Source organism: Amblyomma americanum, chromosome 2 (genome assembly GCF_052857255.1).
Source record: "Amblyomma americanum isolate KBUSLIRL-KWMA chromosome 2, ASM5285725v1, whole genome shotgun sequence".
Classification (NCBI taxonomy): Eukaryota; Metazoa; Arthropoda; class Arachnida; order Ixodida; family Ixodidae; genus Amblyomma; species Amblyomma americanum.
In genome coordinates this window covers 46,173,167-46,193,098 of record NC_135498.1, presented here as the reverse complement: position 1 = coordinate 46,193,098, position 19,932 = coordinate 46,173,167, and the positions used below count along the sequence as shown (strand labels likewise).

Sequence of the window (19,932 nt, the reverse complement as noted above, 5' to 3'; positions counted from 1 at the left end):
TATCCGATGGCTTAAAGAAGCTCTGCGACGTTTTTTTTTCTTTTGCACTGCAGGTTATAGTGATTAAAGAGGTTCCTTATGCGGTAATAACACCGGTGCGAAAAGAATGTTTGAAGTTGGAGTGCGCAAACGAAAGCTATTCCCCCTTGAAATTGTAAAACAAAAAGAGCAGACAAAATCGAATTCCACTCGCCCAGCGCCGATATTGCCCGGAACCAATGACAACGTCGCTTTGCACACATGCAGAGTAAGCTTGCATGCATTTGTTGACTTGCCAAGGCAGCCCAAAGACGCGAATTTCGACGGCGTTGCAGTTCTACGTATACATGTCGAGGACAGCGCAGGGGCGATTAACAGAACAAAGACACCTCTCCGAAGTTTCCTTGCGACTTCTTTGGCGTTGGCAGAATTAGGGAGCTGAGAAGATCGAACACGGGGTCAACGCTTATCCGGGCAAGACCCTATATGCTAACAAAGCTAACCAGAACGGCTAGAGATGGCATTGCCAGACTGTATAAATCAGCAACTCGAAGCGTAAGGGGCTTTCGCCGCTAATGACGACAGACGCAAATTAATGAGTTCTTCTTAATTAAAATCAACCCCACCGCGGAAGCTTCCCTAAAACACATTGGGGCAAACGGATATTTTATCGCCGCTACTTATTCTGATCAGTAAAGAGAACCTGAATAAGTATATAAATATATATCCTCGGCATCCAAAATGTAGGTACCTCCAGGCACTAGATTTAAATACATATTGGTCTAATGCCAGAAAGGGCTAACGGCACAGGTGTCAAATCGATGAGAGTGAGTACCTTGGCACAACTATTATTCCGTAAATATGAATTATTACCCCCTGTCACAGTCGCAGTTTTTACCTCCTTGTCGGGTTTTGGCTTAGATATTGATCATAACACTGATCAGAAAGCAACACGGATCCTATCCTAAATGCAATATTTTCATGTCGGCCAACCTCTAGTCTGTTGGAGGCTGACGAGGCCCCATTGAAGAGCAGTGTGCCTCCGGTGAGAAGCTTTTCTCCGGCGAGTGCCGCCAGCAGGGAGGAGCGGCCAGACTGCGCCATGCCGATGATGCCGAAAACCTCGCCCTGGTCCACGTGGAACGAGAGCGGACCCATGACGCGGCCCCCGGTGTTGAGGCGCAGCTCACTGGCCAGCAGGCCCCGGACTTGTCGCGGGCTGTCGGACGGACCCTCCTGCGGCACCCGATATCGCATACCTCATCCGTAGGCCTCTCTGAGTGCCCTTATGACCTTAGAAGTCTGCATGAAATCTCTGAGGACGCAGAGAAGACTTCCGGCTGAAAAGCAATTTTTTTTTTCGCTCACGGTAGACACGTGAATCGCGTCGCGGGGAAAGGGATAATAGAGGAGGTGAAAGGATGCAGAGAGAGAGAGTCGTCGCAGTGGAAGGCTTCGGACTGGTTTCTACCTGGGGTTCTTGAATGTGTACCGACATCGCAAAACACAGGATATTTTGACATTTCGCTTGCAATGAAATGCGGCTGGTACGGCTGGGATACAATCCTGTGGCCTCGGCTGATGAATACGAACAAATGCCCACCCCCACTTTTCGACGACGGCTCGCAAAGAGCTGCGCACCGCTACCGGTGCAGTCCACCGCCGTTGGTGAAGGAGATTGGAGAGTAATTTACAGCGAGGGAAGCTATATCACTATAAAAGAACAATTTGAGGAGACTTTTAAGCTCCGCCTTAAGGGTATGGCGCGATGTGATGGCGTTAATAAGTCCGTTCAGTGGCCTGGGCTCCTCTTCACTTCGCAGACACGTACAATGCTCTTTCTTTCACAGTCACATAACACGGTGGCTCATTAGTTTTAGTGTTGAGCTGCTGATCCGAAAGACGCAGGTTTGATCCCGGCCGTGGCGATTGCATTTCAATGGAGGCGAAATGCTCAGAGGCCCGTGCACTGAGCGATGTTAGGACACGTTAAAAATAAAAACCTAGGTGGTCGAAATTATCTGAACCTCTCCACTACGGCGTTCCTCAAAGCACAAGTCGCTTTGGGACGTTAAACTACTGGAAACCATAAACATAACGCTTAACCTACCCCACGGGCATATTCTTACACTGGGACCTACCCTTGCTGGTAAGTGCAATAGCATTAGAGATTCCTTCCGCGCAAGTACTCCGCTTTCGCCTCGGTTGTACCTACATGCCCATGTATGAAGAATTAGTCATTCTCTACTTTAAAGTCATAGATCGCGGGGAGTCCTCATGGCGCAGTGGTGCAGTGGTGCAGCGATGCACCACTACCCCGTCAGGTGGCTGATTGAAACACAGCCACCGGTGGGGCACTTCCGTAAGGCTCGTGCGCAGCGCACCAGGGCGGGTAGGTGGAAATTGTATTGAGTTTAGTTGAAGTAATTTCATTGCCGCGTGCAACGGTGGGCAGGTTTTGATGACATCCCAAGGTCTCATGACCCTGGTGGCAAGTGGGCCGGCCACCTGTTTTCCTCGACACTACAATGCCGCGATGCCGGCTTCTGCGCTTAACGCATGACCCTTAACGCTATCGCGCTTAAAGTTGCAGCCCCACAGGTATAATTTATGGCACACACATCGTACATACTGGTGCAACCCACGCACCGTTCCGCAACACCCCATAGACAAATTTGAGTCCAGAAATCCTAGTCTTCCAATGCCATCGCGTTACCTCCACAGCAACTGCCCTCTACCGTGTAACCGGTTTTGCATACAAGGACTGCAGCCGGTGTGCCAGACACACTCCTTCAAACATTGTGACCGCCCTTGGTGGCCAGCCGAGTGCTGGGCAACACCATTGCTGTCCATCATCATGAAGTCGAGCTACAACGAGCCTACACAGTTCCCCCTCCTTCCTTCCTTCATTTGTTGTTCTTCAGGGAATACACTTTCACTGAGAATGCATCGTATACCCCTTCGAGGAGCTTCTTGACCAGGTCCGCCTCCTCGGTGACGGATGGGTGGCGCTGCTGGTCGACACCAGCCAGCTTGGCGGTGGATCGCTTTATCAGGGGCATAGGCGGCAGCTTCAAGCCCAGCCTTTGCTCCCAGCTCACCACGCTGGCCATGTAGAGCAGGCCCGTGAGGAACATCATGAGCAGGTCCCAGCCGGAAGAGAGCACGTTCCAGGGCGACCGCGGGGACACCAGAGGCTCGCATTCGTTCTGGCGACAGTCGGCTACGCCGGCCGAGGTTACTTTTGAGCGCGCTTCTACGGGCGAACACTGGCGACATAAGTATATTGCGCTTAACGATGGCTAGTGCTTCAGCTTTCGCAGGAATTAAAACCACCAGCTTATTTGATTCACTTTCACCGCACGATAAGCGCGTACGGCACTGGCACAGGAATTTTATATATATGAACGCAGAAAGACACCGCCGCTCTATACGACCGTGCTCAAGAGTTTATAACATGAGGTCTGAAAGCAACACTATAGCTGTCCACTTAACGTGTACCGTGAGAGCAGCCAGCATACTCGTACCCAACAATTCTGGACAAAAGAATTTTTGAACGGGCACCAGTTTATGAACGCGATTTATTCGTACATTGTAAGACTACACTATAACAATCAATATATCCGCAGATCGCCCGTCGGCAGGTGTGTATTTTTTTCTCTCTATGAACGTTTTTGTTCTTCAAAACCGTTCCCCATTGGTTTTCTATGCCAGCCTGAACTGCTCAATGCGAGCGATGGAAACACTACAAAAGAAAGATCTTGCTACATAGCGAGAAAATAGACCATTACCTTCAATATTTCCATATCCGGGTACGTTACAGGTTTTCCAATATTCAAAATTCCTGTCCAAAAATATTGTACGTGTCTTCCGCCCCCATTAATTTAACCCAGCACATTGTTTGCTACACCGGGAAAGACCTGCGCTAAGACGCAGCTTGAAATAACTGGCGCGCCACGCAGAGTTTCGTGAAGGGGCAGCCTTTGAAAGGTCCGACCGCCTCGTGTCAGAGGAGACTGCGAGTGCCTCTCACCGTTGCAGCAGTGCCTGATGCGGCTGGCGAACGGCTGCTGGTCCTTGGGGTAGTTGTCGAGCGGCACGGCGCAGAGGTACCAGAGCAGCGTGCTGTGCAGCCGGCAGCAGGCGGCGTGCTCGGAGAAGGACCCCTGTAGCTCGCCGGCGCCGTGGCCCACCGCGTACTGAGGCAGTAGCCGCATCAACACCATGAGCATCTCGGCTACCTCCGAAGTCCAGCCCGACGGCCGGAAGTTGGACACCGTGCTCGGACCCACCATGTCCATGTAACTGTTCGCCACGGCTCCTGGGAAAACGCCACGTCTCGGATTGCCGAAAGTATGCCGGAGAGAGGGAACACGAGCAGTCAGTTTGGAACTGACTTTTGACGTCGCTGAGGAAAATGAGGAAAATTAGGAGTAGATGAGGAAAATTGCAGACTGAGTACGATGAGTTATTTGAAACTATACGTGTGCATCTTCGATCTATAGAGCTTTTAGACCAGGTGAGTTGCTTTTGAGCTGTGTAATGGGTCACTGATGGCAGTCCTGGAGCACAGTAGAAGTTTAAAGAGCGACTCTGGTGATTTTTTTTAACATTTTGAGTTGATAATCGAATCACATTCCTTAGAGTCTCCTCTCTCTGGCACCAAAAAACCGCTTTCAACAGAGCGAGTACAAGTATTTTAAAACAGTAGCTGTAGTGAACATATATTTAGTGTCGTGCGCGTGTTTTTATTTCTTTATCATGAACATATCACGCGTGCAACCTGTACATATTTATTATTGTGTAAATAATTTTTGTGTATATTACCTCTCCCCCTATCCTTTCTTGCTCTTCCCTCACCTCTTTAATTTCATTTCTCCATTCTGCCTGTTATACTCTATTTCCGCTGTCCCAGCTCAAGTGCTTCAGTATCGATGGCAGATGCCGGGGCTAGCAAAAATCTTTTCCTTCCTTTTCATTATTATTTTAATAAAACCGCTTCATCGTCATCAACTAGTAAACTGAAACCAAAAGTCGGTTTCGACCAAAATATCACTTCACGAAAGATTAAACTACGAAGTCACGGATACTGACAAAACAAAGCGTGCGCGTTGATTAGCTAAACTGGCGACTGCAAGGGACAGCCTTCATGAATCATTGTTTGTCTTTAATGACCAAGAACCAGTATAAGAGAGCCAATATCGACGAGCCTGCATACTGTGACGTCTAACGTTCAAGGTTGCCTGTGGAAATCGCCCCATTTTAGGTCACCAAATTGGAATTTTGAAATTCATTTTCGCTCCAATGAAACGCCACCCGGCTGCGAAACTTGGCACAAAAGATGACCCTAGGACTGAAGAGAACGTACCGTGAAAGTTGCGGTAAAATAAGTGCAGGTAGAAAAAAAAAAACGCCAAAGCTTCCCCTTAAAAAACTTCATCTTGACTTTTCTTCACCTCTGGCCTATTAGCAAGGAAGCCATGTGGCCCGTAGAGTTCTCACCAAGTCTGTGCATAATCAACGCTGCTCCTCGGAAACCGAGCAGCCATAGATAACTAGTTTGGCCCCGCAGTTTTAAAAGCGTGCGCTGAGGATAGTGGGCGTTCTAGATTTCATAGCTTCTATAACACTGCAGTATCCATGACATTCTCGTTTGTTTATTTTAGAACTCAAGTCAAGACAAGTCATTAACATCAGGACGATGTAGGTATACACCCGGGCAAAAAAGTTAAACACACTTCACTTGAAGGAGCACGGCCCCCTTTGTACAAGGCAAAATCCAATGAAAGCGACAGAACATGTTGAATAACTTAAGTATACTGCACATTAGCTGGGCAAGAAGAAATATGAATTAAGAAAAATTTAAACAAAGCAGGTATATATATGGTTAGAAATTAAAACAAGACACAGTACGCATATTAAGAAGATAGGTAAGTCGACAAATTTATCAGAAAAGGAAACGCTTGTACGGCTACTGACCGAAGAAGAAGGTGCTGAGAACCAGCATGACGTAGCCAGCGATCATCTGATCGGTCATAAAGCTGGCCAAGTACGTCAGCGGCACGAAAGACCAGCCGAACATGAAGAACAGCGAGAAGAACGGACCTGCATTCAAGGGACAATCAAGCCATACTGAAGTTAGCCTGAAACGGCAGATTATTGCTTTCTGATCACGAAGAGACTACTGTCACAGAAAACGGATCTTTTAGAAACTAGATAAGTGAAATACAGGTAGTATAGCCGTCCCCGGCCGTTTCCACAAGCATGATGCATTGACGAAGAGGCAGTTTATAAAATCACCGCTGATCCTTGAGGCCAGGGTAAACCGTCTTCCACCTACAGGCCACGATCACAGAGTCCCTTTCGGTCTTGACGTCACGAGTCTGAACCAAGTGGCGGCAAAATTTTGCAATTCAATTTTCTCCTCAATAAATGCCTCTTTTACAGCCGAACAAAATTCAGCACAGCCAGGAAGAGGTATGGAATCTATTTTTACTAAGGTCAACAATTGAGTGTATCTAATGTTCAGGTCAGGCGTAATGTATCGCCTCTTCTGGTCATGTTATGAAACCCTGCCTGCCATGACAGTCTGTTCTTGCAGAACAGCCATCAAGGCTTACCCATTAAGCTTATTGATAGCCCTTATCGCAGTGACGAAAGAGTAAAGGTCTCTGCTGTGGTTCCCCTCTGACCAAGGGAGTGGTCCTGACATTTCTTCGGCCTCGCAAAAAAGACCGGGCTAACCAACTCCCGGATAAACGGGACAGTGTGGCAACGCGCTGCGTATACAATTTCTGTGTCGGTGGGCACATAAATTTGCGCTCGCTTTTTACATTGGCTCCCCGGCGCCCGTTGTATCGCGCGAAAGATGTCTTGAGCCGCACTGAAATGGACACAACAGTAGCACACTGCATTTTACAGGGTATCTTGTTGATCCAATGAGGGACCGTAAACATGGACTGAATCATATCTAGCGAGATGGCGGCGCCAGGCGCAGGGGCCTCTGCCATCTTGTGCAGTCTGCGGCTTCGACCGCGGCATCTGGGTCTGCGGCCAGAGCAGGTGGAAGGCAAATACGTCTTCCAATAATAAAATTTGCTCCATGCATGTCTTTCCATGCAACACAGTGGTCGACTCGCCAATCTTGATCTATTCTCGCCTGGCAGATTAGCGCTGGACGCGCTCTCCTGGCGTATTGTACCCGCTTATATACAACTACGGTACTCCAGGGAGTTAATACGATGCGCTACAATCGCATTCATGTAACCGCGGCTTTGGCGGGACAAAAGATGCCACGATCGTGCGCAGCGCTGTGGACCTGCGCTTCGCCTGCAGCCGTACCCATGTAAGCGAAGTTCTGGCATATGTTATCGCTGCGCGTGGGCAGGAAAAAGGGCACGAGGAGCACCAGCGTGGTGAAGAGGTGGTACAGCATGTCCGTGATGAAGGTGATGCTCCAGTAGCGCGCCGCGCTGAGGCCTGTCATGAGCTGGAGCTGCTTGGCGGCCGACGTGCGCTCCTGGAGTGGAAGCAGCAGGCGCAGCGCCGCCGACAGGGACATGGCCACGGGTACCAGGGCGCCGACCACCAGGCGAACCTTGAGCACCACCGCGTGCAACTCCTGGCTCAGCCGGTCGAAGTCCAGTGAGAGGAACAGTGCGCGGCCCTTGGGTGCCGATATTGCGCCTGCGTGGCCATTGAAGCGCGTGGAAACATGTCTCTACCATTGGCACTCTCGGCTGAGTGAGTGTAGGACTGCCGGCGGTGACTAGTCAGGTACAACTAAAAAAAGGCAGCGGCAAATACCCCTCAAACGAGGCCCTCCAAAGCGTCGACCGATATTCATGTCGCCGCGGTGAATCCCATTTCACGGAGGCACCTGCCAGTCTCCTGCGATTAACGCCAGGGGATTAAGGGTGGGCATAAAAAGCGAGCGACGCGACGAGAAAGCGCCCTTTGGGGAAACCTCGCGGCGACATACGCAACATGCACCGACGGGATGTGCTTTTGTTCCGTGTCTGCGCAACCCAGCAAATATTCCCGTAAAGTGTCACCTCTGTCTCCCTGTAAATGACCAACTATGCAGGCGACAATGCATTGCGTCGTGAATGATTCTGGACGTATACAGCTGGACGGGGCGGCAACGGGTATTGAGCACTCGTACCTACCTCGATACCAATCTCAGCCTGCAGTGCACCCGCTTGTTGCCCGCTCCAAACGTTTTCCGTTCCGTACTGACAAGCAGATTGTTCTCTCTGAAATTTGCGGATCTGCCTCACAGCTTTTTTCTGCGGCGGCGGTGCAGCAGCAGCAGCGATCATCAAGACGACGCGCTTGTTGAGTTGAAGCCAGATCTCGAGGAAGGTGCTATGTGACAAACCGGAAACGGCCAGCGGGGCTATGATTGGCTGATCGCGGGAGGACTTCCGGACGACGAGCCAAATTTTCTGCGGATGCAGAATCGAGTAACGAGGAAAGCGACGCCAATGTTGGGCAAATTAAACACTTCGCGTGAGGGCGCCGCCCGCCGCCGTCTCGTGAGTTTCGCGTACATGGAGCTCAACCTTTAAATGCAGAGTCACGTTAACTGGTCGACCCCTCTGGCTCAAAGGCCATCTTTCAGGGGTATTCGCCGTTGTTTTGAGTTTTATCTATATGTAGAGAGAAAAACCCAATTTGGCGTAAAACTGGGCGTCAAGGAAGTCTATGCCTTATCACACCAGGGCTGCCCAGGAACTCAAGGTGTTTGAAATTAACCTGGACCCTCTTTCTCTCTGGTTCCACTCCATCCTTAGTTCCTTCTTCCCCGCCGAGCTTCAGGTGTAAAATTGAAAATTGGTTTTTGGGGAAAGGAAATGGCGCGGTATCTGTCTCATATATCGTTGGACACCTGAACCGCGCCGTAAGGGAAGGGATAAGGGAGGGAGTGAAAGAAGAAAGGAAGAAAGGGGTGCCGTAGTGGAGGGCTCCGGAATAATTTCGACCACCTGGGGACCTTTAACGTGCACTGACATCGCACAGCACACTGGCGCCTTTGCGTTTCGCCTCCATCGAAACGCTGCCGCCGCGGCGGGGTTCGAACCCGGGAACTCCGTTTCAGTAGCCGAGCGCCCTAACTACTGAGCCACCGCGGCGGGTATTCAGGTGTTTACTGAGGGTGCAAAAATTGCTGTTCTTTTTCTCGTAAAACATTCGCAGTACTGACTCTTTTGAATGGCAGTTGTGCTACAGGCAAAGACAAGGGCGCAGTTCGTATCGTACGCTCTCTATCGAGGGCGCTGCCGATTCTGCGCTGGCGGCCCATCTGGGCGAACGGGTACTCAGTGGACAGGTAGGCGGTCGCGCAGCCCACAATGCACAGCTGCACCGCCAGCATCGCCGCCTGGATGCCCCACGTACGACGCCAGCTGGCCAGCTTCTTGCGCACCAGGGCGTCCACCTGGCACAGGAACAGGTGCTGCGAGTCGGCCGCCGAGCGCGCTGCGTGGCCCGCGGACAACGCGTCAGTTTGAGAGCGTGTTCCACGGGTCTCATTTGGACGACATCACGCGGGGGTGGGGGGTGGGGGTGGGAGACTCACAGTGCACCTCCACATGAGACGTTGCTGACGCCTCCTGCTCGTCCACAGCCAACTCCGACTCTCCAGTGCGGACCCTGCAAGAACGAAGCAACGCTGCCGTTTAGCGCGGAACGACTCCTGCTCCGGCTATCACGAAGTGCTACTCGAGTACACCTTCTGGAAAACAGGCTTGGAAACGCCATTCAGATATCACTGAATTGTCTACTTGAAAGCCTAATCTGTTTCCTTTCAAACAACCTCCAAAATTGGAACAAATTGAAGTGATTGAGTTTATTCCCACCTCAGTTACCCATGGTTGAAAGATTTTCAAGGACACTGCTCAGGAGATCGATTGCCTAAGCGTGGCGAGTAATTTCGGCTCGCTCGATGCAGGATGGTGGCATCTTGCTAGCATAACCAAATGGAATGCGATTCCAAGAGTCGGCGGAACTATAGTGCTTGTCTTGCCTTGCAAAGTCGCCTTGCAGGACGACGTCGACAATACCCTACGCGCAATAAGTTTAATGCAGGGCGAAACGCCGTTCCTAACCTCACGTGGGCAGATTCAGGGCCCATTACTGACTAGAAGTGCGGACTATGGCTGCAAGACTGGACGATACCGAAGAACGCGCCTGGCGCGCCAAAAAAATAGCTGCTTGCACTGCGAGCTTTTGGTGACTCCACTGACATGCATGACTGCCACATGTAAGTAACCTTTCCCCGAGTCATCCCCTTCTAACCAAAAAGGTCAGGGAGCCATAATCTCAGAATTAGAGATTCGCCCATTCATTCATTTCATAATTTCACTTCCTATCAGGTAGTGGATATAAGTATGAGTTCGACCAGTCTAAGGGCTCGACCCTTTCTTGTATGGAAGTTCTTACAGGTGAGTTCGGAAAACTCTTTACTACTAGTCAATCTTTTTATGCCACTGCTTTTGGGCTAAGGATGAATAACGTGCAGATAACTCTGGCCACCCGTAGTGCCTGCGCATTTGAAATTTACCCTGCCCTTCCAGCACGGAACGTCGGTATAGTTCGCCGGGATCCTCAGTGATGCGATAGGTGCTACAGCGGAAAGACCTATAGTTAAAAGGCGTCCGGTAGTATAACAGCATAAGACAAGCGAATATCTGCGAGGCAGCAGCGCAGATGGCATTGGCATAGGAAACATCGGGGGCCGTGAGGCTCTCTTCGTATATCGCTTCACCAGTAGCCACATTGCCAAGTGACGAGACACCATTAACTTCTAACATTCTTAATAACCATGATATATGGCATGCATCGCATTGCTTTCCAGCGAGACCGCTGTTTGTGTTTCTCTCCCGGTTTATTTTTTATCAGTTCTTGATGCTACACGTTGTATATCGTACGGTGTGCAACTCGCTGCTGCTTCCAGCAACGAGGCTCACCTGAGCATGACGTCCTCCAGGGAAGCGGTGTTGACGCCGATGCGCTTGATGCCCAGCCTCTCCTGGTTCTCCTCGAGCTTGCGAAGCAGGTCGATGAGCGACTTGGTTCCGGGGAAGCCCACCGTGTAGACCACCGACCGCCGGCGCTCCATGTACAGCTCGGCGGACGGATGGACCTTCTGGATGAAGGCTGTCAGCTCGGTCACGTCGCTGTTCTCGTCCATCAGGATGGAGAACCGGTAGCCGGAACCTGCAACACGTGTTCATGCCCACTACCGTCCGCCTCCTAACATGCAAAAGACGCCACAGCCGTGTTTACGTGAATGCGAACTCTAGTGCATCGCATTCATGTAAACAGGAGTAACGCGCTAGGAAAGCGCGTCGCACTCATGCGCGCCAGATGGGGGTGGATTTAAGAGGAGTAAGTCGACTTTCACGGTGCCTGTTGCATGTAAACACGATCAGATCGCATTAGGAATTATGGGAAGGAAATTTTCTGGGAGTCTGGTCCGCTCACGGAGTTCAAACGCAATGTTGCATTTAAAAACATGTTCAACATAATCCGGATTGCAACACCTCAGCAATCAACGAACCAAGCGGGAAGTACAGAAGAAAAAAACCAATACCGTTTGAAAGCGCTGTACCTTAGATATGCGACATCGTGTGGCGCCACCATCGCGCCAGAGGTAGTACGCTACATGTGAACGCTGGCGCATCGCATTACTCATGATGCGCTAGGTAATGCGATGCGCTACAGTCGCATTCTGTCATTTCATGTAGAACGGAAATAACGCGAAAGCACACACAGAGGACACAAAGGTAAGACTAGACACAGACGCTGACTAGCAACTCAAGTTGATGCAGAAAGCATCAGAAACAACAAGAACAAAGCCAGATATCATCGACATCGATTCAATGTAAGCACGGCTCATTTGGGAGCAATGCTTGCCTATGCTATTTGAGTACCGGGTGCCAGAAATGCTGCGTACAAATGCAGTCCAGCCCACTTATAACGAACCTGACGATCACGCAGATTACATCCGTTGTAACTTGCCATGGTGTTTATTTACATAAAAGCCAGTTCTTCATATTTGTTTCTTCAAAACAGGCCCTATCAAGCCGCTTTTTAAGCCTTCCAGTGCGGTCATGTGCTCCGGACCGAGACCCTTGCTGCGGACGATCGAGCTGCTTTGGGAACACGATTGAGGCGTTCACAGCAACCGGTGGTAGGTCGGCATCCTTGTTTTCAAAAGCAGTCGTGGAAAACGTTCACTCAAGGAAAAGGGGTAAGGGGTGTAAGGGGCGGGGCTGGTCGGGTCCTCAGTTTGGGACTCCGTTGGCTGAAGCCGCTACACGAGGTTTCCCAACCAAGAACCCTTGGGCCGCGAGGTCGGAGGAGGACAGCCGATTCCCAATCCGCCCACATTGGCTTCGCTATACATGGTATGGCTTGGTTGCCTTGGCAAGCCCATGCCGTGTGATAAAAGGTCAATGCAGTCTTATTTATTTATTTTTAAGGGTGGGGGTGACGGTCGACACTTCTTTGGGGGGAAGTCATGGGAGCTGGGAGACGCTCTTCTGAGTGCTGGCTGGAAGCGCGCGTTTTTCTACTTCGGGGGCGAGTTTACGGTGCCTCCTTGTAACCGAGTTTTGTCGCCATGGCTGTTCGTTTCATCTCAGACGCAGTGCCATAGCCTTAATACATATCTGGGCAGTAACAACACCGTCGTTTGTGATTAGCGAGCGTTCATTCGGCTGCTATAAGTGGGCTCAACTGTAAATAAAAAAAAAAGGGGATCAGAAATTTCTTCCAGAGGTAGCGCTCTACTGTGATTTATGTTTGCTTTGTTAAAAAAACCGCGAGTGGGACGTCCTGTTTCCAGACATTGTTCAAGCCACCTCAGTTTATTGTACCGCGCTCTAAGTGCTTTATCAGGTAAGCAGCCTTGATCAGGTATACCTGATGCAGGTATGGAACGAATATGGAACGATATTAAAATCTGTTTTCGTGTATATAGAGTTCACCTGTCATAGAATTTCAACAATGCAAAAGTGCCTAATTTGTTAATCGATCTCAACTACACGAGTCAGGCCGTAAACTCCCGTGAAAGGTGTCACATTTTCAATAAACACGTCGCTCGAGGAGTGCGCACCGTGCCTCTTGCGCAGGTAGAGAGAGGAGCCGCAGCAGGCGACGTCGCCTTGCGCGATGATGGCTATGCGATCCCCGAGCAGCTCGGCTTCGTCAATGGAGTTGGTGACAAGTAGGATGCCGCTCTGCTGGCGCGCCTTCAAAATCATCTCCCACATGCTGTGTTTGGTCTCCAGGTCCACGCCCAACGTTGGCTCGTCCAAGAGAAGATACTGCGGATACAGAAGACCTCATCCGCAAGATTTCTTGCACGCAGAGAGGGTGATTTTGTCCCCAAACTATCAGAAGGAGTGTCGATGGCATGACCCAAAACCCTTACCGTAAAAGACATAAGACAGGGAACGCCTGCCTTTAAGCAGCGCTTGAATCTGATCTAACAATTTATTTGCTGAGTAGGAATCTAACTAAAAGTTCACAAAAAGGTTCGCCAAATGTTTCACAGCATAGCGAGGCCTCTCGATAGGCGTAGTGAACAGATCTAGTTATATCAGACAGAAAGGTCAGTATGACAGCCAGCCCAGGCTGACCGAGCGGCAGAACGGCGCGTATGGCATGAATGTTTTGAACCAGCATGCTGGTAGTCAAAACTACCCCGATGCAATCACGATTAAAGGCCGTTTCACATGATGCGATTGTTGCCGCAGCGCAGTGCGATTTCTGCCGCTGTGCGACAGAAATGCGCGTCGTTCTCGTCGCAGGGCCACTGCGACAGACTTTCAACAAGTTGGTCGCATTGTCGCAGCGTCGGTGCGGTCGCAGCGATGGCCACAGTAGTCAGCCAATAGGAGCTCAGCGACATGACAGAAAAATCTCGAAAACGTTTTATTGAGCTTAAGAATACATCACAGCTCAATATTATTACCCATGATTACGAAATCAACGCCTGCCACGATGTTTGACATTTATTGCAGCCGAAGAATTTTCGGCCACTGAAAGGCCGCACCGACGCTAGGGCGCTGGTGCCGACGGCACCGACTGAATTCATCGTTGCCATGTGAAACGGCGGCTGCGATTACCGTCGCAACGACAGTGCGACCGGGCCGTAATTTTTCGTTCCCGTCGCACCATGTGAAACAGGCTTATGGAGAACAGCCACACGCTGTCAATCAGGTCGCCCGTTTCGAGCCCACCGAAGGGCAACCGCCACTAAAAACGAACTACTCCGCATGGCTGACGGATGACAAGTGAAGCTCTGACATCGCTTAGCAACTCTGGGCGGGAGAGAAGACGTGTAAGCACACGCCGAGTGGACGGAAGAGCGTACAGCGGGTGAGCCGACCAAGGCTATGGCGAGCTGCAGTCGCCGTCGGTCGTTGTAGTTGAGGTCGCGGACGATCTCGCGTCGCCGATTATAGAGCTGGGAATCGTAGAGCGAGATCTGAGCGTCGGATCGTGCCTTCCGCCACGCCAAGGTGCGCAGGCCCGCGAAGAAGCGCAGGTTCTCCTCGACGCTGAGCTCGTCCAGGAGAGCGCTGGTCTGCGGGCAGTAGCCCAGCAGCTGCCGCACGGACCCCAAGTCGTGCCGGATGTCCCAGCCGCTGCCCACGTACACCGTGCCGCCGTTGGGCCGCGTCAGACCGGCCACGATCTTCAGGATGAGCGACTTGCCGCTGCCGTTGCTGCCCAGAAGCACGGTCACGTGCTCCGAGTACGTCTTGAGGCTCACGGAGCGCAGGACCGTGACGGTCTTCAACACCGTCTTGATCTCCTGAGGGAACGTGCGGAAATACGGGTCCGCATGATGCTATAGCCGGAATGTATTGAAAGCGAAAATTGTCAGCGGGAGGGAAGCAAGATTTTTGCTATAGCCCCGGAATCGGCCATCGATACTGAAGCACCTGAGCCGGGGCAGCGGAAATAAAGGATAGCAGGCAGAATGGAGAAATGAAATGAAAGAGGTGAGGGGACAGGAAGAGAGGATAGGGGGAGAAGTAATATGTACAAACTATTTACACAATAAGAAATGTGTCCAGGTTGTGCGCGTGACTAGTTCGTGATGGAGCAATAAAAACACGCGCACAGCACTATGTTGACTACAACTGGAGTGGGGCGTCCAGTTGTTAATCGTTGGGAGAAGACAAAGGGCAATTTTTTTGTCCGAGCCAACATTCGCTCTTGGTTTCTGCGTCCAGAGTTTCTTGGGGGAAACTAGTGATGAAATCGTGTAGGAACAGCGGGGTGGTAAAGAACAAAACGAACGCCTTGTGTCTTATGTCGGAACACATTCCGACACAGAGCACTGCAGATTATCAGAAGGGTACGTCAGTTCCTTTCCTTCCTCTCCCTTTTTTGGCAGAAACATGAAACTGAAGCAGCTGGAAAAAATGGCTGTGGTTTAGCTCTGGTTAAATCTGGAGTGACGCGATAGCTACATATGGATTCCCTCTCCCCCCCCCCCCCTTGGTTTCGCCGGAGCGCCGCGCCCTCCGCAGCACGTGACCAACCACGTGACCAGCCACGGCACCGCCACGGAGTTCAAGGGCGGCCACGCAGCTCAAGAGGTGCCGCGCTGATGACTCGAAATGCTAGCGCAATGTTGTACAAAATGGTCTAGGAATTTCCTGACAGCTGCCGCGATTGGTTTCATCTGAGAGTAAGCGGCGAAACAACGTAGCTTAGCGTGACTTTGTCCTGCTTGCCGCACTAAAGGTGAACGCAACGCGGTGCTTCTTCCCTGGTGTAAGTGTATACTTAACACCACCGTACGCTAAACGTCACAATAGTATACATCACCTTGGTGAGCTTGTGGACAACCAAGAATGGTTGCTTGGCGGTTACCACTGGTTCCATGACGTGCCTCTCGGCATCCATGGGCATCTTGGTCTTCGGTTCCCCGAACAGCGAGTGACTCACGCCCCAAAAGCTGGGCTGTTGGGAAGAAGTTACATTGTAAGCCTATGTGAATTAGAACTCCGACCTGCATTGGTAACATACTGCGAAACTGTCCATGCAAACATTCCAAAGATTTCCTATGGGAAGGGGTTAAACCTGTGTGCGAAGTTGGTCGATATCTGCGAGAGCCGCTACGAACCGCCATAGCGTTTTTAGAGTATGCGATGCAGTTCGGCGAATTCAAAATGTATGTCTTTTACTAATTATTAGTTAACACAATGGTATGGTAGTCCAGTTTAAGTAAAACTTCCACTCTCTGGACTCCTTTTGCTCCTTTTCAACTATCATCCGCTATCATTAGTTCAAGAAAAGCGTTGTATTTTCATTTCCCTCAATGCAGATTCGTCTTCGCCACGGATGTGTGGCGCCACAATATACCCCTGTCACACGGCCAGTTTCAATCACCCTCGAGTCGAGGGTCTTCGAGATTCTCAATCGCCATCGAACTCGCCGCTGCTACACGGCAAATCTCAATGGCCATTGAAATGGTTCTCGTGTCTTACGCCACGGATGTGTGGCGCCACAATCGCTACTTTGGATTTTGCAAAAATAACAAAAATATTTGATAAATGTATACTAAATGCTGAAATACAGGCATACGCGAAAGTCGTTCAAAACCCTTTTAATTGCACGTACGCGACGGACATATGCATACACTGCTGTAGCCACTCTAATACAAGACGAGCCAAAACCAAGCCAGTCTAACTGCATCGGAGCGCTGCTTCCTCAGGTTTAAGACCTGGGAAATTGCCATGATATCTGAAACACAAGAGCTATTTGTCTCTTGAAACTTTATGCGAGGGTAAGAATGGGCAAATCGAAGGCGAATACAACAGCTTAGAACACGGTATTGCTTTGAGGGATTGGCGACGAAGCTGTTATTGCTGTGAAGCGGGCGGGCAGGGTGCCGCCATGTTGTCAACGTTGAGTAAGCAAGCAACGCAAAGACTGCAACGCAAAATTAATGCGCTTAATGCACTTAAAACCAGTCTAATATAATTTTAAAATAATTTCACTGGCTGCTTGCTTTAAATTTTATGCGAATAATGTTTTTTCATGTTTTTGCACCGTGAATGTGTCGTGTACGAAAATGCGCTTGGCGCCGCTCGAAGCAACGCTAGCAACCTTGGGCAGCGCTCGAAGGCCCTCGAAATCTCGATGGAGTTCTGCGCTACTCCATTGACTCGATAGGGTATTGACTCGATCGCCATTGAAACTGCCCGTGTGGCAGCGCTCGATCACCTTTGAGTCAATAGACTATCGGTTCGAGGGCCCTCGAAATGCCCGTGTGACAGGGGTATTAGATATAGAACGCTTGGCTGAAGCACGTGCTATGACTTTTACTGAGAGTGTTAGTCCGCAAATTTCGTGTTTTTCCTAATGGTAAGATACTTATTTTATTTCGAAGTGCTGTCATTGATTGTTTGAATTTTTTTTTCAGGAGTAGGCAGAACATAAGGTATAGACAATAGAGCTTCGTTTGCTACAGTTTCAAGCTTCAACAATATTTTTTTTGTGATTCCATGAAGTTTATTCATTGTTAAACAGGTAACAAACGTGCAATAAAGCAGGAGCCAAAGGCGTAGCCTGACAGGGGCTCCTGCCCTATCGAGCAGTAACGGCAGACAAGGTTCAATTTCAAACGAAACTTGCAAGCATATACCATAATCTTGTACAGACAGCAAACGTTCAAAGTGAACAGAAAATAAAACTGTAAAAACACTAACAAGCATATAAAATGCATCAAATATACGTAGCACACCCTTAATCAGAAAGTTAAATTATTGTATTTTAGCAAAGCAACATAAGGAGAAATTATAAAGTTATTTATTATTCACTCTCCAGCAGGAATCTTCTGTGTGACTCCTTTGAAATACGTGCCCTGAAATCAAGCCTGTTTCCTAGGTTATTTAAATATAGGGGGACTTGGTAAAGTGTTGCGTGCCATAGTTTGTATGTATGCGTGGTGTTCTAAGTGGTTCTTTTCGTAAGCAGTATCGCCTTGGTGTTTTAGGCCCAACGTTATCATATAGGTATTTTTTATGAATTGTGCAAGCTTGTAATAGTATATCGGACTAGGTTTAATGATTTCATGTTATAAGAAGAGGAGTTTAGTTGGTAAATCTTGAGGTCTACCACTGTAGCTTTCAAACATTCTTAATTTTTTTTATGTAATATGGTTAACCAGATATAATTTTTTTTACTCATAGTACGCCATACTAGGCTGCAATATGATAGTCGGGAATAAAATAAAGTGTGGAACAGTGTTTTCTTCTACCAGAGAGGTATCAAGTTCGTTAATGTACAAAAACACCCAACAACCTTACTTAATTCTGCACTTAGCTTGTCTACATGTGTGTTCCAAGATAGATCGGTCTCAAAACACACGCCCAAACATTTCTGCGTCGCTATTTGTCCTTTTTTAATATTATTAAATAATATAGTAGTGGTTGTTTCAACAGGTTTATTAACTGGAGCAGAAATTATATATTTGGTTTTAGTTATACTCAGTTGTAGCCTATTTGTATGCAAACATGCTGAAAGTTCCTTCAAATATTCATTAACTGTACATTCTAGATCTGGAAGCGAAGTAGGCGCAAAAAATACATTAGCATCATCTGCGTACATAATCAGACGAGGAGATTCAGGTATATCAGGCAAGTCATTTATATAAATGCAATATTGGGCTAGTCGGCTTCCATTACCAAGTCATCAATATGTTTTGTGTTGTGAGAGACACGTTCTTTGGGCTATCAAAACTTCTATAATAGGATATTTTACTTGTATGCCCTGTGCGTCAAAACTCCGTGCAACACTGAATTCTGAAGGAAAAATGAACCACTTGCGATCTCGGAGTAGTAGAAATTTTATTTCGACGCGCGTAAACACAACAGAAAAGCGAAAAAGGCTCAAGCGCGAACGCATAAAATGGCTTAGCAGGATACAGCTTCATGCATAAACAGAGTATACAGCAACCAAATCAAAGCGAACTATGGTTGCAGTAATGTCCTGTCCCGTAAAGACATACGTCATAGGAAGCACCAAATAAGAAATTAATAAATGTACATTAATGTGCCTGTAGACATGCAAAGTCAGGTTTCTTATTATTGTAGGAGAAATATTAACAAAATACGAATAATTATTCTATAGGTTATCGTAGAAGAAGTGGCAACGAGCGAAGTGCAATTATTTATTTCCGGGACATGTATAGTGCCCCTTGCTCTGAACTTTCTTTCGAATAATCAATATTAAACTTACAAATTGCTAGCATTCAGACGTTCTCTTTTTTCCTCTTTATAATGAGGAGAACGTTTGCTGCCGTCAAGACGGCCGATTATGCACTTTTCGGATAACAAGGTCCTTCGTGCACATCTTAAGAGGACCTCGGCGGTGGGCCGAAAGTCGGGGACAGTTCGAGCGTGGCCTCCCGGGATAGCTCCCGATTTCCGCGCCGCCTGCCAACGCGTGCACTCACGTCGGTGAAGAACAGCGCTCTCTCGGGCACGCTGTCGCCTCCGGGCCAGACCCTGTCGACGTACATGGCGAGGAGCAGGCAGATGCCGAAGGTGGCCATCATGGCGTGCACCATCTTGTACAGCGTCACGTCCAGCAGCACGAACCGTTTCAGGTCGTTGGACGTTATGAGTTCGCCGCCCACCTCCTCGTTGATGAACATCATGGTGAAGGCGTACGTGAGCGCCACGTCCGGGATGAGGCAGCTCAACAGTTGGAGCAGGCGCGTCATGTCGATGTACTCGACGGAGTAGCCGACCACTGCCACCACTGGCAGAAGCGTGGAGGTCAGCGTCATTACCACCACCGAGAGCGCGGCCACGCCGGCTGCAGGCAAGATGCGCAGCCACACATGCGATTACAACACGGCTTACAGCAGCCACAAAGCGGTGCTTGATGATATTGTATGTAATACCTTCTTCCCCC

The 19,932-nt window shown here is 49.3% G+C and overlaps 1 protein-coding gene across 1 annotated transcript in view; it reads right to left on the bottom strand.

Moving 5' to 3' along the window:
* Window positions 1-19,932, bottom strand: part of LOC144119676 (phospholipid-transporting ATPase ABCA3-like) — a 51,379-nt gene that overhangs the window by 4,736 nt on the left and 26,711 nt on the right. Inside the window, exons 5-16 of the mRNA XM_077652242.1 lie at window positions 19,469-19,833; window positions 15,835-15,969; window positions 14,366-14,809; window positions 13,103-13,313; window positions 10,950-11,199; window positions 9,560-9,633; window positions 9,241-9,459; window positions 7,321-7,665; window positions 5,959-6,084; window positions 4,013-4,300; window positions 2,937-3,235; window positions 973-1,215 (exon numbers count right to left, since the gene is read on the bottom strand). Coding sequence (XP_077508368.1) covers window positions 973-1,215; window positions 2,937-3,235; window positions 4,013-4,300; window positions 5,959-6,084; window positions 7,321-7,665; window positions 9,241-9,459; window positions 9,560-9,633; window positions 10,950-11,199; window positions 13,103-13,313; window positions 14,366-14,809; window positions 15,835-15,969; window positions 19,469-19,833 — 2,999 coding nt within the window. The remainder of the gene's footprint in view (window positions 1-972; window positions 1,216-2,936; window positions 3,236-4,012; window positions 4,301-5,958; window positions 6,085-7,320; window positions 7,666-9,240; window positions 9,460-9,559; window positions 9,634-10,949; window positions 11,200-13,102; window positions 13,314-14,365; window positions 14,810-15,834; window positions 15,970-19,468; window positions 19,834-19,932) is intronic.